We start from the raw sequence: 25,658 nt of genomic DNA, 5'->3' as shown, positions 1-25,658 counted from the left end.
GGCGGTGGAATAAAACCAGACTGAGAAGCAGGAGCATTTTTGCCAAAACAACGTATCAGCGGAGCAATCAGAACAGGCAATCCTGCACACCAAGCGGGCCAGAAGCTGCAGGTGTTTTGAAGGAGGCACCTCATGCACCCTACAGGCATGGCCCAGACCACGCTCAAACACTGCCACCACACTGTGTTTTCACGCCTGTGGTTTGCAGAGGTGTGTCCCTCACCCCATACCCACCAGGAGAGCTGAGCTACGGCTGCTACTCCCCAAGACTCTTCTGAACAACTCGGGCTGTTCCACCCTACAGCACTGGACTCCCCAGAGGAGGACACAAACACCCCCCCCAGAGGAGGGCACAAACACCCCCCCCCAGAGGAGGGCACAAACACCCCCCCCCAGAGGAGGGCACAAACACCCCCCCCCAGAGGAGGGCACAAACACCCCCCCCCAGAGGAGGGCACAAACACCCCCCCCAGAGGAGGGCACAAACACCCCCCCCAGAGGAGGGCACAAACACCCCCCCCAGAGGAGGGCACAAACACCCCCCCCAGAGGAGGGCACAAACGCTTACCAGGGTTATTCCTTACCAACCAAAGCTCTGCTCCCTTCAAATGCGACAAAACTTGAGAGAAAACAAAATAAAGGAGTGAAACACTGGGGGTTTTTCACCCTTCTTCTTTAAAGCACATCAAAGCATTTGCTTTCCCCTGACTCACAACCATAGTCAGGAGCTATCTACTAGCTTTGAAATTCCCCTCCTACCCCAGGCGATAATAAAACACGAAGACACAAGAGCGTGAGATTCCAGGAGCACTAGGCAGCAGGGATTTACACGGGATACATCCTGTCAGGCACACGGGATCATTTTTATTTTTAACAGCGTCAGTGGGTGAAAGGGAAGTCGTGGATGGAGCAAGATTTCAGCAAGCCATCTGCTGTGGCATCTCACCCAATCTCCCTCTCACAGTCTGTTCCTCGGGCTAAGGCAGGAACGTCACCTCATGGACTGAAAATGGGCGTAATGACCCTAAATAAACCAGCAGCTCTAAGTGACGGAGCTCTGGACTGCAGGCTGGCAGTAACCAGAGGCAAGGGTGACATTGGGTTTCATTCATCATTCTCACCGGCCTGGGTGCTGAGTTTTGAGAGGTGGTAGGTGCTGGCTGCTCCCAGGTACCCGTTTGGCGAAGAAGCCGGGTGCCACAGAGGAAGGGATGCTAGAAATCACTCGGAGGCAGAGGACGGGCTCGGGCAAGGAGAGGCAGGGCCCAATTTCAGAGGCACGTGCGTGGAGAGTGGGTGTAGGTTTGTCAGGGCATCACCCTGTGTTAGCTGGGGCCAGGCTAGTGCTTTCTTCTACTGAAGATGCCTCCTCGTAAGGTAACGGAGCCTCCAGGAAAGGGCTTAGATAACAAGGCAGGAGCAACAAACACGGAGAGCTTTGAGACCCAGAGAACGGGGGTGCACTGAGAAAGCAGCAAAGTTGGGGACCTCCACCCATGCAAGAGGGGAACGCAGGGCTGGCTGCACAGCTCTGAAGGTGACCACAGCCCCAGCATCTCCCCACGGGTTTTTCTTGCCACTCTTCATGCCCTGGCATTTCCACCCTACCAAGCTAACGATACAGAGTCATAAGAGATGTTATGCTTATGCAGAATAACCAAGTCTCACCTTAATCTTTTCCTTGATTAGATAAACAGGCTGATCTCTCTCTGTTTCTCACCATAAAGCTTTCTCTCCAGCCCTCAGATTATCTTTTAACTCTTTTCTGCATTCTCTTCAATTTTTCAGCATCTTTTTCTGAGCACTGACACCGGATTTACACAGTGCATGTTAGTATCAGTCTCCCCAGCACCTCCTACAGCAGTAAAGTCTCATTCCTGGGGCTACTCACCGCTGCCTTTCCAGGAGTCAAACATCTCACCTAACTGCCAGGCTTGAAGGCGCTTTCATAGGTCATCTGGTGAGATTCTTTGCTTGAGGCACAGCCAGCTGCCACTCACCCGTATCTAAAGACTTTTGGCTAAGTTGTTCTAAAAAAACCCAATGCCCCCCCCCCCCTCTAAAACCATAAAACCCCCCTTCAAGATAGCCTCCTCTTCTGCTTCACCACACCAACTGGTATTATGGAAAACCATGAAGTCTGAACTCCCGCATCACCAGTAAAGTGGCTTCCTGCCCTGTCTTCATCACAACTAGTCTTCTGGAAGTATGCTGCTGTACACCCTTGAAGACCACGAAGTTCCCTCGTCCATCTTTTCTTTCTCAGGCTACATAGTCCTAGTTCTTCTTGCCTTTCCTCCCACACCATATTTCTAAGACCGTAATAATTTCTGTTGCTTTCCTGGATACTCTTTTGTTGGCGCACACCCTTCTCCAAGGACTGCATCTACCTCTAAGCCTGGTCCTTCAGCAACAGACGGCACTAATTGCTTCCTGCACCTTAGAGGTGTCACTCCTCGTACAGCCTGGCACAAGGCTTGCCTCGTGTTTTCCTCCTCCCCAGCAGAGCACTAGCTCGTCCTACTCCCAAACTTCAGTAATAGCGACATTTTCACCTGCCCTGCTTAGCCAGGGTCTCCTTAGCAGGCAGGAACCCTTTGAGCACAGCTTTTCATCTGGTTGGGGGTCCATCTGAGGGTTGCTTCCTATCTCCTGTCCCTCCCTTGTTTGTTTATGAGGCTGACACTCGGGTCAGTGACACAGACTGAGTTAGGATCTCTTACATCCCTCGCCTCTGCTCAGCCACTAGGCAAGCCACCCTTTCAGGCAGGGGCATGGACCAACTGGACGCTGTACGGTCCAGACAAATGCACGCTGGTGGATTTTTAATCAGCATATTCTCCCACCTCCCTAACGGGGTAAACACTAACTGCTTAACTGCTTATTCCAGATTATTTAGACAGGCTGGTTGTAGTCCCATTATTTCTCCCAGTATTTCAAGACCTCAGGATCTCCTTTCATTAGATGCTCTCTAAGGTGGCTGCTCACCATGCAAAAGTTGCCTTAGTCTATTCTTTAAGTACATTCAGTGAAATTTCCCAAAGCTTTGCCCACAGGACCACATCTAATTTACCTAAATAGTCTGTCACCTGCTCTTGCTTGTGCTTGGATTTACTTTTTAAAATTAACTCCTTTAAGTACCTTGTCACCTCTGACCTTTTTTGTAAGGTGAAGACAGATCTCTTACTGTCACATTTTATTTGTTCCTCTTTTCCACTCAGCCAGGAGACAATTCCTTCTTCTATCCCATAGCTGCATCGGCTCCTTCTGCCCGAGGTGGAGTTCACCAGCATCCACCACAAATCCAGTTCCTTCCTCCCAGACCTATAACTTTGCAACTTATGCCAACTCAAGCTGCCTTTTTTGTGTTCTGAGTAATAGTGAGCCCCCAAGCAGCTACCGCAGCTCAGCGGATACACCATAGTTCATTTCCAGGTCTATGCCTCAAGCACAGACAAGAGCCCACCAAAACCAAATCACCAACTTGCACATGCAGTCAACCTGGAGAAGACGTCAGCTCTACCAGCATCACCCGAGAGCCTCCAGAGTACAATAGTTTCACACAAAGGGAGTCTGTACAATATGCACAGGGAGCTGAGGGATTAAAACCTTTTAAGAGCTTCCTTGGGACCCAAAGGCACTAAATTTTTGGCTCAAGAGCCCAAGTACCCTAAGGTCAGCTGCATAGACCCTCCTGAGACTGTATTGCTGCCAGGCTCTCTCTGACCTCCAAGCAGAAGACATCAGATATTGATAATTATTTCAAGCAGAAGACAGGGCCTCTAGTACAAGATCATGCCAAGATCGTCCCATCCCCTGGCTTGGAAGGGACCCGAGACAGAGCCTACTAAAGGCCACTGCTTAATTAGCAAAAGCAGGGCCAGGCCAACAGACAACTCTCCTACTAAATGCGCTCTTGTAAGAAATGGCACTTGTACGAGTAGCACCCTCTCCCTGACCCACGTCAGCAGCACATCAGGAGGCAGCTGGATGCTCCAAGGGAGCCCGTCGGAGCTGCTCTTCCATGCAGGTCAACAGGAGAGAGAGCACAACGCCGTGTGGCCCCCTTGTTGATGTGACAGAGCCAGAGGCCATACCGCCGGCGGCAGCTGGCTGTCGGCAGGGTGATGCTCTGCACTGAGCTGAGTGCGGGGACCCACACAGAAACCAGTGGGGACGCCCCTAGGGGAAAGGGAAGGGGGTGTCAAAGCAAGCAGGTGCTCTGCACACAGCATTGCAGGGTGCAGAGGGGACGAGCACACTCAACGCAGGGACTCTGGGGACAAACAGGCAACAGTCAGACAGGAAAGGTCCGCAGCAGCCACTCTTCCATCCAGGGAAAACCAGGGAGGTTTTTCAGCTTGCTGCTCAGAGGCAGCACGGTCGTGGTGGTTCAGGAAAGCAGCTGCAGAACATACCAAAACCAGGCATGAATCCTGCCTGCAACTCCTTTCTCCTGCTGCTGATGCAACGTGCCACCTTTCAAATACACAGTTCCTTAAGAGATCCAGCCCCTTTCCTTGATGCAATAGCACAAACATCTTTCCAGAAACAGGAATCTTCAAAATCTTGCTTTAAGCCAGACCTGTATTACCACCTGCCAATTTCTCTGGGGAAAACCAGCACACATAAAACAAGACTCTTCTCTCTTTCCAGCACAATAACCACGTGGGCAGAAGCTGCTGGCATCAACAATTAGACCAAAGCAGATCAAGAACAGGAGACCTTGCTCAAAAGATGCAGTGGCTGTGCCAGCAGGACCCCCATCTTGGGGAGAAAAGAAGTATTTCCAGCACTGCTTAGCAATCGTGTGCAGGGAACGTGTAACGAGCATGCAAAGAGAACCCTGTGAAGGGCAGCGAGGGCTGCACGCAGAAGCACGGAGGAAAACGTTCTGCGTGCCATGCTTAGCGAGAGAGTCTCAGGCTTCCTGCAGCTCGTCTGTGTCTGGAGCAGAGGGCAGACACTCAGGTCCACACTGGAAGGACGTGAAGCGAGAGGGCAGTGCCAATCACAGGGCTGAGAGAAAAGCCATTTCACACTGCAAGCCTTTGCTCTACAAGCTTGGCGTGGCCTTCGCGGATCCCACCCTCTCTGTTGCTGAGTGTGTACACACGTGCGCCTTTCTTTTTTGTTCCTCGCTTTTTATTTCTCTTCTTTTAACCAACTTGCTAGCCAGGGCATCAGGCCTGCTCCCCCCTCAGCCCCAACTCACCCCCCTGAGCAAGCCAGACAGCTGCCAACAGGACAAGGGCTCAAGGCAGCTCCTGCACACACCAACTCCCCACGGCGCTGGCAAGACGAGGGCTCCTTCCCAGCGACAGCCTGAGCGGCACAGGGGGGAGGCCGAGGGCTGCCGGTCTAGGCGGCAGCAGGTGCTCCCACCATAAAGGCAGAGCTACCTTCAGAGAGGCTGGCTGCCCCACGCCGCAGTCCTTCAAAGGCGGAGCAGCATCACCAGTAACGCATCTGCCAAGATCAAAGCGGCAGAGGAACACAGAGACTCCTTCCCTTCCTCTCTCCCTGCCTGGAAACCTGCGTTTTGGTTTCCGGCTCGAGCTCCCCAGGCTTTTTTCCCCCAGAGCCAGGAGGAGCAAGAGGCAGCTCTGCTCAGACCAGACACAGGCCAACCTTCCTCTGACTCACACGGCACCCCAGAGCCCACAGCTCGCCCCCCTTCCCAATGCCTCCCGAGCCATCCTGGGACCCTGTGGAGCCCGTTCAGGCAGCAGCAAACCTGCCCCTTTGTTTCAGGCTCCAAGCCTCCGACTCCTGGCGCGGGGGGCAGCGCGGAGGAGAACGGGCAGCAGGCTGGCACGCCGGCGGCGCTCGCCACAGGCTCTGCCGGCTGGCGGAGGACGGCTGCTGGGCTCAACCCAGCAGGCAGCAAGGAGGGAGGGCAGGAGCAGCCCCAGGGACGGCCACCAAGGATTGCTCCCCCTCTCCTTGGTGCCCACCCTGCTGGAAAGCAGCTGCAAGATTCAAAAAAAAAAAACACAACCCAACCCCACGCCTTTACGGTGCTGTCATTCAAGGACATGGAGACAATCTCCATTTTCCAAACCTCCCCATCATCTCGTCTCATCTATGCACCGCAAAAAGCCCCGGGGAAGCTCTGGTTCCAGCCTCCAGCAAGCCCTATCATCCTTGCGTTGTCGTTACCCACCGCAGCGCTCTCTCTCGGATGCTTTGATATGCAAATCAGCCCCAGGATCCATCACCAGCCCCGTCGCAATTAACAGCATGCGGAGTATCCTACACCCAGGGCCTCCTCCGGCACACGAAGCAGGCACCCCACGGCTGCGGAGGCTTCACCTCAGGCGTTCACAGGTCCCAGCGGTCCGTCTGGGGAGCAGGAGGTGCTGCCCACGCAGCCCTCGGGTCCCCAACCTTCAGCCTCATCCTGGCTGCTGGGATGGAGCTGAGGTGCTTACAGGAAGGACATGGGCTGGGGTTGCACCTCGGGATGGACGGGGAAGGTGGCGGAGGAGCTGCGGGCAGGACGCTGCGAGGGCTCCCCGCGACACTCCAGCCACCCTGAGCTCGAGGGAAGCGTAATTACCCACCGGCAAAACGCAGGCCCACGGCACTGGGATTTTCTTAACAGTGCTCGTTCCCAGAACAAAGCAACTTCATAAGGATGTTTTATCTTTTTTCCATGTAAAAACTTATCAAAAAAAAACCCCAAGCAAGTCCCTAGCCCGCTTTGTTGCCGAAGAAAGCTAAAAAAATATGACCAAGGATATTTTAAAAACCCAGAAGGAAAAAAAAAGCCAAACAAGCAAACCGCAAACAAGAAGCAAAGCACTCAATATTTTTCTTTTTTTGGCTCAGCTCGTGGCTTCAGGACATTTCAGGAGAGTTGCACCGTGCTCTGGTCAAAGGGGAAGAAAATGGAGCGTTGCAAAGCCTCACGGCAATACCTTTCCTGACAAGAAAACTGACACCCACAGAAAATACAGTAGCTTCAGTTCCTTCCAAGGTTACCAAAGACAGGAATAGACAAAAATAGAGCAAACTTAGCGCAACAAAACATACTCATGAGCCAAACCAGTCTCTTCCCAACCCCCTCCAAGGCATCTTCTTTCATGTTTATCTCGCTTCTACGGTATCCAGGTGAAGACAGCAGAAAGAACTTCCCTCCCTGTAAAGGCAGCATATGCCGACCACTAAAAGGCTTGAGATGAGAAAGGCCTTTCCTAGGTAGGTCCCAGCTAATTGCAGTCATTAGAAGCACCATCCTTAATGCTTTGCTATTTCTGGTTTGAATGGAGTCCTCCTGGAGTCCCTTACGAGGCGAGTGGTCGGCTTTCCACCCTCGCAGAAGCATTAAGAGAATAAAAGGCTATTAGGGACTCTACAGCACGTTTCGGGGGGGGGGCAAAGGCTTTGTTTCACACCCGGGTGGGGCATCTGCAAGACCATCCAAGAGGCACTTGTGCCATGCAACTCTTTAGCGGCTTTGGGACCGCTGCTAATGGGATGCTCCATGTCCTTTCCATGCGTGCTTACTCCAGGGGATGAGACGAGGGAGCAGGACACTTCCACAGAAATAGCCAAATACAGGAGGGTGGGGGCTCCTCGTGGACTATGCACAACAAAATTAGCCCTTGAGCACACACCGACCGGCCTTTTGCTGCCAACTCCCACTATAGAGGGCAGAGCAAGGAAGGGAGGTGCCCAGAATCCCAAATTCCCAACCTGGTCTCCATCCAGCTGGGAGCTATCAAACCTGCTATGGGCACCGGGCTGACTGCAGCCACGTCACACATTTTTGGCACGATGCCTCCAGCAGGTAGCTCCACACAGGGCGCACTCTAGGACAGGAGGAATAAAAACCCCCACGGCTTGCTGATTCGGAGGGGCTGGCGATCGAGACAAGGGCAGAAAGGGACTGCTCGGCTCCACGGCCACAAGCCCCATCTGGCAGCTCTTCGCCAAGTTCTCCAGGGTACCAGAGGGAGGGCGATGGCAGAAATTTGCCTGTTGTTCCCACCCCTGAAACATCCCTCCTGGCTCGCTGGAGACAGCGGTGACCGGGGGACGGACAGGGAGGGGGACAGGGAGGGGGACAGGGAGGGGGACAGGGAGGGGGACAGGGAGCTCTCCCAAGACCCACCACGCACAAAAGCAGCTCCAGCGCCTCCGACGGCGCTCGCCGGTTGAGACGGGAGCCGGTGTCACCCCGCAGAAACGCGTCCGGCGACCCCCGGCGCGCAGAAACCGCGTTACCCCGCAGCGGCCCGAGGGAATAACGCACCGGGAGGCGGGCGGGAAGCCTCGGAGCCCCCGAGCCCCGCAGCCCCCGAGCCCCGCAGCCCCCGAGCCCCGCTTCCAGGCGGCCTCGGCGGGGGAAAGAAAGGGGACGACGACGACACAGAGGCCGCTCCGCGGGCGCCGCACCCGGGCGCGCCCCCCCCCCCCCCACCCGCTCCGCCCCAAGATGGCAGGCGGCGGCGCCCCCCGCCCCAGGCCACCCCCGCTGCGGGGCTCCGCGCCACCCGGCCCGGCCCGCCCTGCCCTCAGGAGGGAGGGAGGCGCGGCTGCAGTCGTCCGTGTGTCGTGTCCCCCCCCCACCCCCCGCCCCGGCAAGCACCGAGGCGGCGAGCGGCGGCCGCGGGCCCGCCTGGCCTGCAGGAGCCACCGCGCCGAGCCGAGCCGAGCCGGCGACTCGCTTACCCCGTGTCAGGCGCGGACTGGTTCCCCCCGGGCTGCCGCCCCCTTCGCCCCGCCGGGCCGGGCCGGGCGCTGCGGTACCGCGCTGCGCTGCGGGAGCGAGCGGCGACCGCCCGGTTGGGCTGGGCTGGGCTCGGCTCGGCTCGGCTCGGCTCGGCGAGGGGCGGGGCCTCGCGTGGGCGGAGCGCGGAGGCACCGGCGCTGCACAGCGGTGGGCGGGGCCTGCTGGCGGCGGCGGCGGCGGCGCTGCGCATGCGCGCACCGCGGGAGGGCGGAGGGCCCGCGTTCCCTTCGGAGGTGCGCGGGGGGGGGGGGGGGGGGGTGCGCGCGGCCTGTGCGGCCTGTGCTCCGTGCGGGGCGGCGGCGGGGGGTAACGCAAAGGCGGCCCCGGGAGCGGCGGAGGGTCGGGTCGGTGGGGAGCGGGGCGGGTAGTGGGTGGGAGCAGCCGCGCGGCAGCGGGAGCCCCGCCCCTGAGCCGCGCCGCCGCCGCCGCCGGGCTTGAGGCCTCCCGGGCGGGCTCGGCTGCGGCCTACAGACCACGGCGGCCTGCGGGTGGCCTCGCCCCGCCGCCGGGCCAGGCTGTTCCCGGGGGTGCTAGCTTTTCCCCGGAGCCGTTCGGTGCGAGGGCGGCCCCCCGCTCCCCTTCAACCCGCTGGGGCTGGGCGGGTGCGGGCCGCAGTGGGTGCGTGGCCGCCGGGTGGGCCCTGCGGTGCTTGGGCTGCCCGCGTCCTCCTTTCCCTTGGGCGCCCGTCCCTCACAGCGGCGTCGCTGATGCTCTGTGCACGGGGCCTGAAGCGCCTGAACCCTGAGCGTGAGTTCCTGCTGTCCAAAGGGCTGGGAGACGCCGGGGCCCGAGTTTTGAGGGGCACGGAGCAGGGCACGTAGTCGTGACAGCTCGTGACAGCAGCTGGGAGCCAGAGCCTGGGCTGTGCGGAGCCTGGAGCCTTTGTGTTGCCCGCACCCAGGGCGTTGCAGATGGGGTGAGCGGCAGCATCTCGCCTCCCTGACAGGCAGCACCCTCTGTTGTTCACCCACTGGGCTTCAGCCTAGCAGTCTGGCCGGGGAGGGGGAGGAGGCAAACGCAGGGTCTCTTCTGATGCTCTTCACGTGTGTCCAGTGTGTTTCTTTGCTTCAGAATTCACGTGCTGCCCGGACTGGGCTGTCTGGGGATTGGGCTTGTGCAGGGGTGCGTAGTCATGCAGCAAAGTTGGACCAAAATTCCTGTGCCCTGACAAGCGTGGCATTTACTTGTGTGTGTCACGGGGACTCAGGAAGTGTGGGCGCTACACTGTGCTTTGCTAGTTATTCTCCAAAAAAACTACTTTGGAGGTCCGGTGAGTAAGGGGAGGCAATTTGGGGAAGAAGACAGCATGACAGGTTTCTTAGAAGCGTGAAAGCCTTGCTTCTTGTAGTAAACGCAGTCGGGCAGACAGCGTTTATAAAAGCAGGACACAGATGCTCCTCTGAGCTGCATTCACTTGTTTTGAGAGTTCTCCAAGCTTCTTACCTGTGAGGGTCTTGTTTGGAAGGAGAGAAACTTTGTTAAGGCAAATTTTTGAGTGAGAAGAGAGGCTTATTCCAGCAAAGCTGCAGGTAGCTCTGTGCTGCGGGTGGCGTGACTATGCCTTTGTCTCCAGGTCAGGTTTCTTTGAAGCCTGAATTCTGTCTGTATTGGGTATCTTTGTCTGGAGTGGCTTTATCAGGAAGGCTCGGAGTCACTATGGTTCTTTGTGCTGCGAACAACTAGCCTAGGTCAGCAGTTCCTGACTTCTTTTTTTTTTTTTAATGGTTGGGCCGCAGCTCCTCACCTTCTGTTACTTCTTTGTGTCCTTCTCCCTGCCGCAGCTCCCCCCAGCGTGGTTACTGCTGCCTGGTTTGTGATTGCACCTTCCTGGTTGGGACCTGGTCACCCAGGTCAGGGCTGGCAACAGGATCTGGTCGTGTGGCTTGCCACCTATTGTCTCATTTCTGAGACCTCAGTGCTTTTAGGAGTAGGAAAGACACGTTAGAGTGATGATAGCATTAAATTACAGGAGTGTGGCCAGTTCTCTGAATCCACGTGTAGTTGCAGAAGGCAGAGACAGGGAGTGACCTCTCTGGGCTTCACCCCCAGCCCCACAGACCATACCAGAGCAGTGCTTTTGGGGTTAGGTACCTGCTCTGCTGCTCCAGTCCTTTGACCTCACACGGGAAGTTGTCCTCTCTGTAGCATCATTCCCTGCTGATGCACTGGGAATAGTCCCTCCCTATTTTCCTGCAGTGCTGTAAATATGAATATATAGGGTGGTTTAAGGTGCTCGGATACTAGAACGGTAAGAGCCATAAGTACCTTAGAGTTGGGGCTTCTGGATGCTTAAAATGTCAAAAGTAAGTTTTCCATTAAAGGTATTCACCTCTTTTTGTTTTATCTGCCTTTCCTAATTGTGATCTGGAAAATGGGCTTAGTGTGTTTTGCTTCAAAATTGTTAACAGATGTACCTGTAATGAGTTTCTGTTGGTCACTTGGATCAATAAATACCCTGTTTAATAGCTAATCCTATTCATAAATGGAATTGGAAAAGACTTAATTCCTCTTTGTGAATCCTGGCCTTTCTGGCTGTCGTTAATGTAAAAGCAATTATGTCTGGGTAATGAATATCTTGTGTACTTTTAACACACACAAGCCCTTAATCACATTGTTTCCTTCATGAGGAGAGCTGTGAATGGATCGAGTCCCGTCGCTCGCAGTTGGCTCTTGTAGCTCGCCCTGGCAGACGGGCTATAAATAAACCCGCAGTGGCAGAGTAGGGGTTTGGGTATTTGCATCGCACGTATTGTCTTGGATTCATGTCCTGCCTTTTCGTGAGGGATGACAGATGCAGTTCCAACCTTCGTGGGGCCCAGGGCATGTCTGTTTGGTCTCTGAGAAGAATAAAGGGGATGCTGGCCCCCACTGTTTGACCGGGCAGGTCAGGTTACTACTGTTAAGAGTATTTTTCCCCGTTTTATTTGGTGTGTTTGACAGTGGGCCTTGGGTAGTAAGGCCTCAGCGTGTGCTTTGCAACATCCATTGGTTTTTTGTCTCTGGGGCCTGTTTGTGTGGACGAGTTACTAGCAGAAAGAAGGAAAAGAAATAGCTGAATGGTTGTGGAACTACAGATCCTGGGAATATAGGGAGCAGGTGTCATTTCCAAACCTTGTGGTTAAAAAGGAAAGCAGTACTGGACTGCTGGGTAACAGCACTATTTAAAATCACGTTTACTCTAGGATGCAGGGTAAGAATGGCACCTTGACTGATAAAACCTTGCTCAGAGCCCTTGTGCTGTCGTCCTGAGTGCTCAGAGGCAAACCTTTTTAGCGCTCCCGCGGCTGTGCTGGTAGTGCAGGTTCATACAGACCGTGCTTGTTCAGCACATCGGTATTTTTGCTGAAATGAGAGATCCTTTCTCTGTCTTTTGCCCAAATCCCCTGGTGTTTCTCCAGAGATACCGTCGTGATAGAAGTCTGGGTTGGCAGGGGAAGGAGAAGTCCCAGTCTTTGGTTTTGCCACGTTCCCTCGCACCAGCATTCAGTCAGATCAGGGAACTGATCTAGCTGAAAACTGCGACTGAGTGACCTGAGTGCTAGAGCCGGCATAAGGGAGGTGATAGAAGCGTGTGCTGGGGCGACACAGGGTGCTTTCGTGGTACCCTGTGCCCTGACGTTGGTTCAAAGGGAGGGTGTAATCCTGCCCTCCGTATCTGGAAGCTGTCCTTGGTTTGTATCGGCTCCCTGAGGTGGTTTGCTGGTGTGTTTGCATATGTTTGATGAAAATATTGTGTGGCCTGCTTCTGTTAGCTGGGATGAAATTTTCCAGAGTTCCTTCATTGAAAAACCGCTCCAAGATTGCAGGAAATATGTTAATTCTTTAAAGGAAAAACGGTGGAGGTGGTCGCTTTGGTGTGGCCCTTGAAAATGGTGCAGCGGGCAAATAACGTCCAGAGGTTTATGACTGGTGAAGAGTTTCTTTGTGGTGTGGTGTTGGAATTTGGTGTCGGTCTGTTGTGTTGGATGGGGTAAGGCTGAAGAGCTCTTGAGAAGGGAGTGTTTGCTGCAGGAGCTTATTGCGTGCTCAGACTTATTCAGTGAAGTACAAATTGGGTCATTTTAGTGAATATTTGATCAACAAACTCCTCCCCCCTTTCTGAATCTTATTCCGAGCTCTGCCTGAGGTCTGTGATAACTTTTAACAAGTTGTGTGGAGTGGAGAGGAGCAAAGTGTCTCTGTGATTCTGGTTTTAAGAAATTAGTCTCTCTAACCGTGAGATAGAGCCACGGCTAGAGTTTGGGGGCATGGGGGTAGGAACTGGGAGAGAGGTTTCTCTGCACAGTTCTTTATCGCTGCTCTGCTGCAGCTACGTGTGGCTGACGTTACATCAATAGTTGTCTTTGTGTTGGGCCTTCTGTTTTAGGGTAGTGTCCGTTTAAATACTGCTCTTGCCTAGCATGAACAACTTGGAAATTAATCCTGCTTGGGCAGGAGGTTGGACTAGATGACCTCCAAAAGTCCCTTCCAAGATAATTCCTTGGTCAGGAGTCTGTTAGTGACTTAAGTACTAAGCGGTGGTGGTGGTTTGTCTGTCCGGGGAGTGGTAGGGTGCACTCCTGTATCAGTTGGGCAATACCGACAGCAGACTTCTGGGAATTCCTGCAAATTTTCCTGTGCTTGAGGGTTCTGGGGGGTACTCCTTCCGCATGCCTTCGAGCACTGAAACGTGATAACCTGGGGAGAGCCGCCTTCGGAAGCAAACTCGGGTCACGCGCGTCCCCTGGGCAAAGTGCGGCCTCCTCTGAGCCTCTTTAAGGCCTGCTGGTGCGAGGCAGCACCAGGCCTGGGAAGGAGAAAGGTGCTGGGGCCGGTGGCTGTCATCGTTTTGGAGCAGCTCTTCAACTCTGCCACCAGCTCTGGGCGTTCGTGTGGCAGAGTGAGTGGCTTCTGTGCCATTTGGAGTTCAGTTTAGTAACGAGCTGCTCCGCAGAGGGGAAAAGTGAGGGCGGAGAAGATCAAGTTCATAGCCACAGAGGGAGCAAGTCAGGGCTGGGTCTGGTTGAGGAGCACTTGGAGACAGACACAAACTGTTGGCTGTTGGTTTCTAGAAGGGGAAGGGGCATGTTACGATAGCTGAAGGTGTGATTCACTCTTTGTGCACCTGCTTGCACCCATGAATGCTGTCCTCTGTGTCACAGAGGCATTCTTCTCTTCCCTCCACCCCGAACCTTCCTGCTGGTTGGAAGCATCCCCCCCTGTTTACTCAGTTCCTAACAGGGTGCTTCATACCAAATAATCAATCATACGGAGTTTCTTAGCTTGTGACACACCTTAATGTGCCAAGGAATACTTCCTGGCGAAGAAGGGTGTACTGAGTCATCTGGAAAAATAAACAGTCCTTGGACACTTAACGCTGTTGATGCTTCTGCTGGTAGTTTTGGAACTTCAAACCTTCACTGCTGCCACAGGGTAGAAACAACGGGGACTCCTCCCAGGAGCGGGGAGGGAGTTGCGAGTTCAGGCAGCGCTTGAGGGCTCGGGCGTGCAGCCTTGAGCCCGTCTGGCTGTGCCGGCCCTGCCGTGGTGGGCCCGTGCCTGCCCTGCCGCAAGCCAGCAGACCTCTCCTGTCACCGTTACGTGGCGGTAAGGATGAGCAGCCCCATCCTCTCCTGCCACTGAGGCCACCGTGCCTGCTAGGGGGATAGAAACGGGTGGCAGTGGCAGCTGGCCTCCGCAAGAAGTGCCCATCAAAGACAAGAGGGAGGCCAACTTGCTGCTGCTTGCTTGGCTTTTCTAGAGCGGTCCAGAGCCTCGGTGCGGTTGTGGAGGAAGCAGGAGCAGTTTTACCCCCTGGGTTTGAGTTTCACACGGGGGAACGCTGCACCCAAGCGCAGAACAGGCCACAGGCTGTCCTCCCTGCCAAGGCAGTGTAGTTGGACTCGCTCAGAAATCCTAGGAGCAGCAAGGCCTGGGTCGTTGGGCCTTGATCGCCAGCGCTGTAAATACCCCAGGGCTTTGTTTGCGTTAGGATCCCACAGCGAGGTGAGGAGCTGTGGCAAAAACACAGCCTTCTTGGAGTCTCCTTGCAGAGAGAGGACCTGCAGGCAAGCTCTGGACTCGTTTGGAGATCTTCTACCCCGCTGAAAAGCGGCTTTGTTTCGTGAATACATGTCAGCTTTGGCTGTGGCGGTTCTCTTCCAAACCTGCCTCTGTGACAGGCAGGATGGTTTGCCACGTATCGTGTGCTTTGCTCAGGGAGTGCTGCTGCCTGAGCTGACCTGAGAGAGGACTGGCTCCGGGTCCACGTTGTTTTCTCCCATCGCTTGGATCTGCTGGTGTAGCTGCTTGGGTCATCACTCCCTAACCGATGTCTGGCAAAGTGAGCCGGGTTCAGATAAGCCTTTGCGAGGGGCTGCTCAGTCTGGAGCAAAGAAGGCTCCGGGGAGACCTTACAGCGGCCTCCCAGGGCTGAAAGGGGCTGCAGGAGAGGTGGGGAGGGACTCTTGATCAGGGAGTGTGGTGATGGGATGAGGGGTAACGGTTTCAAACTGAAAAAGGGGAGATTTAATGAGATATTGGGAAGAAATTCTTCCCTGTGAGGGCGGTGAGGCCCTGGCCCAGGCTGCCCAGAGCAACTGTGGCTGCCCCCTCCCTGGCAATGTTCAAGGCCAGGCTGGATGGGGCTGGGAGCAACTGGTCTGGTGGGAGGTGTCCCTGCCCAGGGCGGGGGGGTTGGAACTGGATGGTCTCTGAGGTCCCTTCCCACCCAAACGATGGCGCGTGCGAGCCGGTCCCCATCAGTCTGACAGGATGAGGTTCGGAAACCGCTGTGGATGCAGTCAGGGGAGAGGGTGGTAAACTCGGTCAGAGGTTGCCCTCGTAGCCCAGCTCTGCTGCAGCCAGCCTGGTGATTCAGTTTGGGTTGTGCCAGCGCCGAAAAGTTACAGGAACTGTTTCATCTGGGCAGCCTTAACCGGGCGAGATGGTCAGAGGTGTGATTCCGGGCTCTGAACACAGGCTGCGGAGCACCTGGGGTAAGCTAAGAGGGCGCGTGCCCTCACCAGCAGAGCTTTGTCTTGTTTCTTGTCTGGCACGTTATTTGTTGAACCTCTAGCAGCGCTCTGCAGAGTGTCTCTGCCTTTTTGGTTGGTTTTATAGGCCACTGGCAGCTTTTACACGTCACCGTGGTAGCTCTTCCTGGACACTGCAGCCTCTAAACTAGTTGGCATCTGGAATTCTCAAACCTGCTTGTGACGTGGTGCAGAAGGGCCCTCACCTCTGTGCGCAGGCAGCTGCAGTGCAGCGATACCGAGTCCAGCTTTGGACCACCCAGCACCTGAATTACGGGGTCTCCCGAATTCAGGCAGGGGCTGTGGATCCGCTTTGTGGCGCGCTGCGGGTTGCGGTGGCTGAAGAGGTGCCGAGGCTCTAGCGTGCGATTCACGTGAGGGAAAGGAGGCAAAACACATTCTGTCCCTTTTCCAGAGTTCATAATTCTCTTGTTTCTTCTGCAGGGCGGGTTACCGGGATCCAAATGGCTCTCTGGAGGAGGCAACTGGGTTTATCCTTAACCCGTCTGAGCAGTGCGGTGATCCAGCGACACTTCAGGTAATTTTCAAACCTTGCTTTAGCTTTTGTTTCCTTGGGAGAGTTCCCTGATTGAAAGAGATGCTGTTAAGTAGGTCAAGCATAAGATATAGCCTTTCTAATTCAAAAAGGATAATATAATGATAATAATAATGAAAAAAAACCCCTAACAGTCGTCTCTTCACGGATTGCAAAGTGAGCCCAAACACAACAACATATGCAGGTTCCTGGCAGTCTGAGTGTGGTCTGAACTCTGCATTTTCATACTCCTGTAAGGAGGCTTTTAGGCCTTTGAGGGTGATGCAGGGCCCTGCAAGCCGAAGTCGAAAGTGCCTGTGTTTCCCAGCCACGTGCCAAAAAAGCAACAGCCAGCCCCTGCTGATGCAGAGCCAATTAGATGTTTACAACTATTCCCGAGTTTATCATTTCGGTTATTTAGAATGAAAGTAAGCCGAAAAATTATCTCCTTGTACCTTAACAGGGTCTGCTTTGTTATTTTTCTTTAGATCCTTGTTCCAGGCTCAAGGCATTTAAAGCTTAGATTTAGGGACCTCATGTTCGACAAGGCCTCGCACGATGCGTAGAGCCTCATCTCACAGTCCACTCGGTGCAGGCGTGCAGGAATCGCTGGCATACAAGTCTTGGAAGGGTCAGAGCTTCGGTTTAAAGGGTGAGGGGAGTCATTCCCATGACTGTGGTCTAGAGAGGGGGTTAAGAGTACTCAGGGCTAGGTTGTGTTGGAGTCCCAGGAGATATCTTGAGTAGGTATCAAAGTCTCACCAGCTTTCTCTGTAAATTGGCTGCATGAGAGCACGTCCCAGGAGTTATTTAAAGGATATGTGTGTGCTGACGGGGAGAGGGTGGCAAAGCCTGCAGAGGTGAGCAGTGCTGCTGCAGGATGGCAGCACTTACTCTTGTCTGGTGGTACCCAGGCAATCCCACCTACGGCCGTTTGCTGCTGCGCTGGGGACTTGGTCCCACCTAGGTTCCCCCTTCTCCTTCCTGTGACAACCCTCTTGTCCCTTTCCAGCCTCCCCCCTTCTGCCTTCCCTGCAGCCACAGCCGGCGGGTGGAGAGTGTGGGGTACCCCAGGCCCTGCTGGGGGGTGGGATGGGAAGAGGGTGGCTGCTCGCCGGTGTGAGTGACTTCTGGGAGGTGTCTCCTCGCGGGGGAAAGCTGGGGTGGGCCTCTGCTGCGGGAGACAAGTCTTGCAAGGCAGCACTTGACCTCTGGAGCAGTTAGACTAACGCAGCCGGACCCGGCCGGCCTTCCCTTAGGGCATGTCACAACGTCTGCTTCAACTCACGCCCGTCCACACCGAGCCTGGCACGCGGGGAGTGGCTTGCCCTCCTTCTAGGCAGCGTTGCAAGTGCAGGCGCTTTGTCTTCAAGAAGGGCTGGTGGTCCCCGTTGGTCTGTGTTCACTGTATGCGCTGCTGCTCTGCGGGTCGAGTCCGTGTGCCATCCGTTCGATGTAGTAGTTCAGCTGGCAGGGGTTTGGCATTCCTGCGGCTGTCTGGCCAGCATGGTTCCAGTACCTTGCTGCAAAGCGGTGGTTTAGCAGTAGAAAGGATCCTCCTGCTTTTCTGATGGTCTGTGTGGGGGAGTCCCTTGAAGAGTAAGCAGCGAGTCGCTTGAATTTGAGCTTATTGGATAAAATAGCCATTCCTGTAAGGGAGGTTGAATTATTTCTCAGTTTATTCCTGCTGTTCCCAAGCATGTTCAGAGTCAGACCTAACGACTTAGTATCGTGCAGTTTGTGTTGTTTCTTCTCCTGATGATCCCACAGCACAAACAGATACAGAAGAGACTGTGTCTCTCTGGGTTCCTCCCCCATGTGGAAGGTGGCAATCTCTTAGATTCTAGTTGGTGGCAGCTTAGCACAGCCACAGCAGGACCTCAGAGGTCTCACTGAGAGCACAATAGGATGGGAGAACCTCATAGACTTCCCTGAAAGGAAGATTGGTCAGAGAAGTCCTTATTGCTGGGGACTGTGTACAAGATTGAAAGAGCCTGACTTGAGTCTTACCTCCCTGCAGGCTGTTTGTAGCAAGAAGCAAGCCCATATTTTTTGCATGAAGTAAATGGAAGTCGAATGGAATCGTCTGCAGTTGCTAAAAAGCCCAGTAGGTGCAAGCCACTCTTCATGCCACCTTCTAGTCGTGTTTCAGAGTAGAACAGTGGTTTTATGCTTGACATTTAGTGACGAGTGTGCAAAGCCCAAGGTAGCATCTGCCTTCCAAAGAGCACGGGGAATGCAGTGAACGTGTCACCCACAGGGTGTGTATTTGTCGCTGGCGCCTTCCCGCGGGGTTTGTGTCGTGACAAGATCCTGTGCTGGGTTTGCCCTCGCTCCCCTGACGAGATCCTGTGCTCCCCCGGGATTGTTGAGGAGATCTGTCTCTCACTCTTCCCTGTCTTTCGGTAGCACCACTGGAGCGTGCCGAGCGATACAGAAACTCACCCGCGTGCGAGTGGTGGACAACAGCACCTTGGGGAACACGCCCTACCACCGCCCACCAAAATGCATCCACGTGTATAACAAGACCGGAGTTGGCAAAGTAGGAGACACGATCCTTCTGGCTATCAAAGGAGAAAAGAAGAAGGCTTTGATTGTAGGGCACAAGATGCCTGGCCCCACCATGACACCTAGATTTGATTCCAACAATGTGGTACTCATAGAAGACAATGGGAATCCAGTAGGGACTAGAATAAAGACACCAATACCCTATATCCTGCGGCGGAGAGAAGGACAGTTCTCCAAAGTGTTGGCCATCGCCCGCAACTTTGTCTGAACGCCTCGAAAGGTCTCTGGCCATCCTGTGTACATCCTTTCATACAGTAGCTGTTCCTTGGTCCTTTTCTAGAAGATGGTGAAAAAGTTGAGGTTCATCAAGAGTCTGTCTCTTCCTTGACTACAAGCAACTGGTTTAAGTGTTGAAATAGCTTGGTTTTCTCCAAAAGAAGGTTGATGTATTTCACAGAACATCTGCAGAAGGTCCTTCACCCTTACTGCTCTGGTGATGTTAATTTGGTCTTTAATCATTAAAATGAGAACATGAAAATCCTTGTTTTGTACTGCTTATGCTCTTTCTGTCTTTCCCGGTTCCCCAGGACACAAAGTGCGGTCCCTGGCCCGATGACACTGGGGTCTACAACGTGGATTCACACATGACAGAGTAGCAGAGATATATAACGAACTATTGGTGCCTTGGGCACGTGCAATCAAAAGATCAGTTTCTTCGTTTTTGCCTAAGAAAAGTCTTTAGGAGGAGTCAGACTTGGGAGACCGTGATGGCCTAGAACTTCAGTGGTGTGTGGTTGAACAGGGTGTGCCGGCGGCGGGGAAGCGGCAGGAGGAAGGAGAGGTGGATGGGGTCGATTTGAGGTGCTGTCTATGCTCTCCTCCTGACCAGCCTCAGGAAACTGTTCCCTGAGTGATGCAAGGGCAGGGTTTGGATTGAGAGGTCCGTAGAAATTTTGGGACATGGTGATGTCGGTTGGTGAGGCTGGCTGTTGTCCAGCTTCCTAAACTCGGGCACAACGGTGGGCAAATGCCACTGTATTGCTTTCAGGGCCAGCGGTGACCCAGGAGCCCAACAGCTGCCTTGATACGGAGCTGAGCAGAGAAACTTGGTGCTTGTAGGAGGTAAAGGGACATGGGGGCAGAGCACTCCTAGAGATGGCCAGTGCTGGGGAAGAGGGTGCAAGGGGTGCAGCCAGCGGGAGTCCGGCCATCTTGAGGCCCCTGAGCTGATTCCTCACAGGTCTGGTGGCAGTGGCAGCGCCTTGTCCTTCCACCTCCCCTCCCTATTGTGCTGGGAAACCTCCTTACAGTGGCCCGGTGTTGGCCCTCTGAAGATCTGAAGACTGCAGTGCTGAGCTAGTCCCAATTTAATGAGTTAACTCCTGGCAGATGTATCTGCCTCGTGCTCCCCGCTGTGGAATCCACACTGCCCGTGAAAAAGGTGAGCCCTGGATCCCCTCGTGCTCCATGGCTCCGGGTAACGCAGACGAGACGATACTTCGGGTTTAAATTCAGTCTCAACCTTTGAGGAATGGCACTGACCCGCTTCGTAAAACTTCCTTGCGGACTGGAAGGGGCCCAAGCCTGTGTGCTGGCAACTTCTGTGGGAAAGCAGCCTGGGCTGCTGCTGGCAGCGTGTTCCTTGTTTGCCCGTGGCCCGGTGGCCATCGGCTCTGCTGCTCCGAGCCCTCCCGAACCCCGCGGGCATTGCCTTGGAGCCCTCGGCCGGCTTGCTCCGTAGGTGTCTGCCCGCTGGCACAGCGGCGGAGCGGACTCTCACCGGACTGACCTCGGTCTTTCCAGCCAGCCCAAGTGCAGTTGACTTCCAGGAGGGACTTTCTGTGCTCGGGGGCCATCTCTGTGCTCAGCAAACCGCACGCCGGTCACGGCGATGAGCGCGACTGGCCTTCCTCCCTGCCGGGGGGTTTGCCTCCGTGTCACAGGGGTATGGCACAGCCTGGCTGCTCGGGCCTTGCTCACCACGTTTTTTCCCCCTGGTCAGTTGTTCCTGGATCACCACGGCATGCTCCTGGGGCTCTTTGTCTTTTGAGGTTGAGCGCCAGCAACCGCCCTGTGGGCATGGGGAGCCGGGAGGGTGGCGGGGAGCAGCCTGGCCCGGCGCTCCACCAGCCCATGTCCTGCCCCGGGTTCAGGAGCAGAGTCGGGAGCGGGGTTTGGGACTAGCTCGGCTCGGCTCAAGGTGAAGGGAGCGCTGGGTGCACAGGTCAGATCCTGGTGCTGGGGAAGCTTTGGGCCAGGCTGCGGGGTGCTGAGTCTACCCGAGCGCAGCGACCAGGTGGGAAAGTCAGCGTTGTGCCCTGCCATCAGCAGATAAATCTTCACAGCCCGCTTTAAGTGTGGTTTTTTAGCTTTTTCAAAGCTCATCCCAGTAGCAGGCTGGAGTATTTCAAGTAGAAAACGTTCCTATGTGTATTTAGGGGAAGTATTTATGCCACTTAGCAGTCTGGCTTTAGAAAACCTGCAATATTTGAAAGTCCCCCAACCCTGATAAACACTAATAAACAAACTCTTAAGCCAATTGACCTATCTGTCATGCCCTTCCTGCACGCAGAAAGAGCTCAGACTTCCTCAGCATAAATCCTTTTGAGAACAGAAGAGGAAGATGGCTTCCAGCAACACAGGGCAGGAGAATAGACTTCCAAATGGCACTGGCAGGGGGTATTTTGTTTCTGCGCAAAGGCCGTGGGCACAGTGGAAGTGGGGTCCATCCCAAGCTGGAATACCTCAGTCCCAGCTAGCCTGGTTTGTAACTCCTCTAAAAAGTTGCGTTACTGTGAGGTTTTTTTGCTTGGCAACCACTCCAGGCTTGAAGCGTCTCCCAGTGGGACCTGGGGGCCTGCAAACAATCCTTGTTTTGCTTGTCCTGACCGTAAGGGCTATGAGTCTCTCATGGGATGCACAGACCCTGCTGTTTGGATATTAAACATTTCACAGAAGATTTGCTAATAACTCTCCAGCATTTCGCTGGGGGAGAGGTCGTGGGGAGAGGGCACGAGAGGAAGCGGGCAAGACAATGCAGCATGCTTGAGATTAAAATGTGAAGCGATGCTTTATTTCTAAGTAAACTGATAGGTGGAACTAAATCCTTAACCTCGGAGCTTAATCAGCAGACAGGCAGACAGCTAAGCTAAGCATATCCCGTGGAGCATCTCCTGCGGTTTTTACCCGTCTTTCCCCCACGAGGAACGTGGCCTCGGCAGAAATTCCCGGCTCGTGGTGACAGCTCCGTGCTTGGCAAATTCCAGGCGCTGCCTGCGGCAGCATCTCTCCGAGGGGAGATGGCCTGGCTGGTGGAGGAGCCCTTAGCCCGCTCCCACCCGTTCCTCTGAATTCGGCCCCGGCACGGCTGCGGGATGGTCAGCCCCTGCCTACCCCAGAGCCCGGCACCGGCAGGAGGGGATGGACGGCGCTTTGCCGGTGACCCGAGCTGCTGCAGGCGCTCCGGGCTCCCTCTCTTTTCCTTCGAGCCGGCCCTGTATTCCAGGTCCTCTTTTGTTTCGGCACAGGGGGCGATACCTGCTGGTTCTCAACTTCCAGGCGGGCCCCTGCTCTGCTCCAGACGTGCCAGAGCCTCCTGAGCAGCAAGGCAGTGGTGTCCTGGGAGAGGCTGATGGGTTTCCTGGGCTTGAGGCATCCTTCTTTGGGATCTGCCTGAGGCTGAGCTCTCCCCGAATGGGAGTTTTTTCCCTCGTGCGTACGTCCTGGTGGGAAGTCAGATGTGGTTTCCTCTGTGGGCAGCAATTCTTGCAGGTCCTTTTCTTGAAGGGTGGCTGCAGGCTGGTGGGATGGTTCCCTCAGAGGAGGGAGGAAAAACCAAACCACCACCTACCTGAGATGCGGCCAGAAGGTCATTCTCTCCCCTGCTCCCTATTTATTATTCTGCCATTAACATGATTTTATATGGTAAATGGGAAAGTTTCCCAGCATGAGACGGTGCTTGGGAGGAATTCGGTCAGGTCCTGTGCAGCCTCTGGGGGAGCTGCCACCCACTGCAGAGGGAAGGGGAAACCCAAGGCAGAGTCCTCCCAGGGTCTTCTGTCCCCGTTATAAATGTGCCTCCCTGGTCAGCTCAGACTGGGTCCCTGGGTTAGTGTCCATTCCCAGAGGTTTGGATACGGGGTTTGTGTTGGATGAAGCTGCCGAGAGGGTGCCTTTTCCTCTGGCAACGGTGGGAACTTGATGCCCGGACATTCTTCCATGGGAGCTGGGGGAGAGGGGTCTTTTTTTAGGGCATCCTGCACGGGTGGGGAGAGATGGCCTTTGTGGGAGATGCTTGCCCAGAAAAGACATGTGACGGGGCTCTCTGGTAAGGGCTGGGGGTCTGGAGCAGTGGGGATTAGCTGGCCGTGAGAAGGGGTGTCCCCGAAAGGAAGCGGGCGAGACAGATGATCGCGGAGGGCTGCAGCGGGGAGCTGATGTCTTCCATCTGCTTGGAGACGGAGGCTGGGAGACAGGCAGCCCTGTCTCATGGCCCTGCGCCAGCGGGGTGGCTGGACCCCAGCGCTGGGGGAGGCAGCGAGTGCCTTTGGGGGGCTGGGAGGAGGGGGAGACGGCTGAAACCCCGGCCGAAGCGGGAGAGATGCAACCAGAGGCCGGACTTTGGTCCGTAGCGAGCGCCGCTGCGTTGGCAGGGGTGAGGGCGAGCGAGCTGCACATCCCAGAGCGGGAGGCTAGATGGCAATGTGGGCGTGATGGTGTGCCCGGCAGCCTGCCCCCCCCTTCCCATGGCTCCCCACACCCGCTCGGGGGGCCCCTAAGCCTGACTGACGTGCCGGAGCCAAAATCTCCCTCCGTCAGCACGTTCCCCAGCCGCCGGCCCCGCAGCAGGGCAGCGGAGCTGCAGCCGCTGAGGAGGAGGAGGAAGATGGAGACTTTGAGGCAACCAAGCCTGACCTGGTCCCTTGGGGAAAGATCCGTGAGAGAGCCAGGGAGCTCTGACCGGGTCCGAGCCCTGTCTCCACGGAGGGGTGTTGAGTGACCGGGGGGCGGCAGGGTCACATCTAACCCCCGTCCCGTTTTGGTGAGGGCAAGCTGGGCTAGGAAAACCAACGGCAAGGTGGGTCTGGGAGCAGCGCCGTGACTCTCCCAGGACTGGGAGCTGCTGGTGGTGCGGAGAGGAGGGTCACGATGTCCTGCCCGGTGGCGGGATGCTGGGTCATGGACAGCGGGGGGCTGCAAAGCAGGGGGGCAGGCGTGGGCAGCGGGGAGGCGCAGCCTGCCTCTCTGGGGAAGCCTGGAGCTGGGCCGCTCTCCTGTTGCAAAACAACCCCTCCAAATGCATTGAAACACCCCGCCGGGGCCTTTTGCCTAGAGGCAGATGCCAAATCCCCTTCCCCAGGTTTCCCCAGCCTCTGACAGCGAGCGGGGTTTGCGGGCTGAGCAGCATTTTCCAGCCGGCGCCGTGCAGAGAGGCAGCGGGAGCACCCCGTGGAGCCCTTCCTACGGGACCAGGGAGGGCTGTCGGTGTTTTTAGCCCTCTGCTTCTCTTCTGGACGTGGCTGTGCTGTGGAGGATCCGCATGACCCACGGAGAGCAAGGAGGACCGGGAGGCAGCTGGACCCGGGGCCTCACTTGTTGATATCCTGCGGTTCAAGGGCAGGGGGAGAGTGTCCATCAGGGCGACTGGCAGGGGCTGGATGCTTGTACTGGGAAACCCCGAGGGGCTGGAAGGGGTGAAGAGCTGGGAGTGAGGGGCAGAGGCTGGGGCTGGCACCGCTGCCAGGGTAGAGCCCCGAGGTCGAAGTTGTGTGGCCACTCAACTGGGCGAGTTAGCGCTAACTCCAGCCTCGCCCAGTCATTTTCTGGGTAGTTTCTCCCGTTCTCCAGCGTAAGAAATGGGGAGGTGAATGATGCTGTTGTGTAAATCGGTGGTGGAGCCTCAAGCGAGCTAGTGCATGCCAGCCAGGGGTAGAGGATGGGAATTTTCCTAGCCCTGTCACAGATACACCCTCTAACAAGAAAATAGAATTGGAAAGCTCAGGAGTGTCTAGCCTGGAGAGAATGAAGATTAATGAGGGCTCATGACAGAGGGACAAAATGAAGGCTGCAGAGAAAGCACACCAGGCACATCCATTCACCCTCTCCGAGATCCCAGTAGAGGCGGTGTTCAATCAAACAGGCTGGCGGAGGACATAAAATTAGCATTTTTTCATTTTTTTCCTTTCACCCCAAAGCGCAAGTTGCCCACGGAATTCATTGCTCCGGGGCGCCAGCAAGCTTCACTGCTTAATAGAGCTCCAAATGAACTTGGATGCTCACCTCCAGGGCAGCTACAGTGAGTGTGCTCGGTGTGAATAGCACACACGCACCCCCCCCCCCCCCCCCCAAAAAAAAAAGGTTGGGAAGTGATGTGCCCAGTTTCTGTGGCGTAAACGCCAAGGACAGGCTGTCACTTGGGCATCTGAAATAGGAGCTTGCTTCGAAAAAGGCTGTAAACTCTGTGAACCTGAGGTGGTTCTTTAAAAATAAACACACGAGCCCCAAGATGCAACATGGACCGAGGCAGAGCCTGTGAAGCAACCCCAAGGTCCTTTGGTCTAGGATCGTACCCCAGGCCTTTGTTGCTCTCTATGAGCTGCCCTTCATGGTGACGGCCTCGCAGCACGTGGGTGTGGAGTGAGGAGGGGCACTGGCGAGGGTTCTCCGGGGCCAAGGCCGGGATGTGGTGGTCCCGTGGCTCCTGTACGGTGAGGCTAGCCCTCTGCTTGCCTGGAGGCGTGGCGGGGTGAGCTCTGCCGGCGTCCCAGCCTGCTGAAGGACTGCATCGCTGGCAAGGGCTCGGTGGGCATCTTGTCCCGGCTACTGGGGTGCTTCCAGTTGTGACCTACAGCAGCTGTGCACC

The 25,658-nt window shown here is 55.5% G+C and overlaps 1 protein-coding gene across 1 annotated transcript; it reads left to right on the top strand.

The window, feature by feature from the left end:
- Positions 1-8,929: 8,929 nt before the first annotated feature.
- MRPL14 (mitochondrial ribosomal protein L14) lies at positions 8,930-19,105 on the top strand. Its single transcript, XM_086460535.1, has 3 exons — positions 8,930-8,973; positions 16,198-16,291; positions 18,698-19,105. The coding sequence occupies exons 2-3, from the start codon at positions 16,218-16,220 to the stop codon at positions 19,062-19,064; spliced, it is 441 nt and encodes a 146-aa protein (XP_086316661.1). The 5' UTR covers positions 8,930-8,973; positions 16,198-16,217; the 3' UTR covers positions 19,065-19,105.
- The last annotated feature ends 6,553 nt before the right edge of the window (positions 19,106-25,658 follow it).

The sequence above is a fragment of the Leptosomus discolor genome, chromosome 2 (assembly GCF_034619465.1).
Source record: "Leptosomus discolor isolate bLepDis1 chromosome 2, bLepDis1.hap2, whole genome shotgun sequence".
Lineage (NCBI taxonomy): Eukaryota > Metazoa > Chordata > Aves > Leptosomiformes > Leptosomidae > Leptosomus > Leptosomus discolor.
This window is presented reverse-complemented; position numbering and strand designations above follow the sequence as displayed.

Coding starts and splice junctions, on each gene's coding strand:
- MRPL14 (XM_086460535.1), top strand. CDS start 16,218: ATGGCTCTCTGGAGGAGGCAACTGGGTTTATCCTTAACCCGTCTGAGC. Junction 16,292..18,697: donor GTGATCCAGCGACACTTCAG/GTAATTTTCAAA, acceptor GTCTTTCGGTAG/CACCACTGGAGCGTGCCGAG.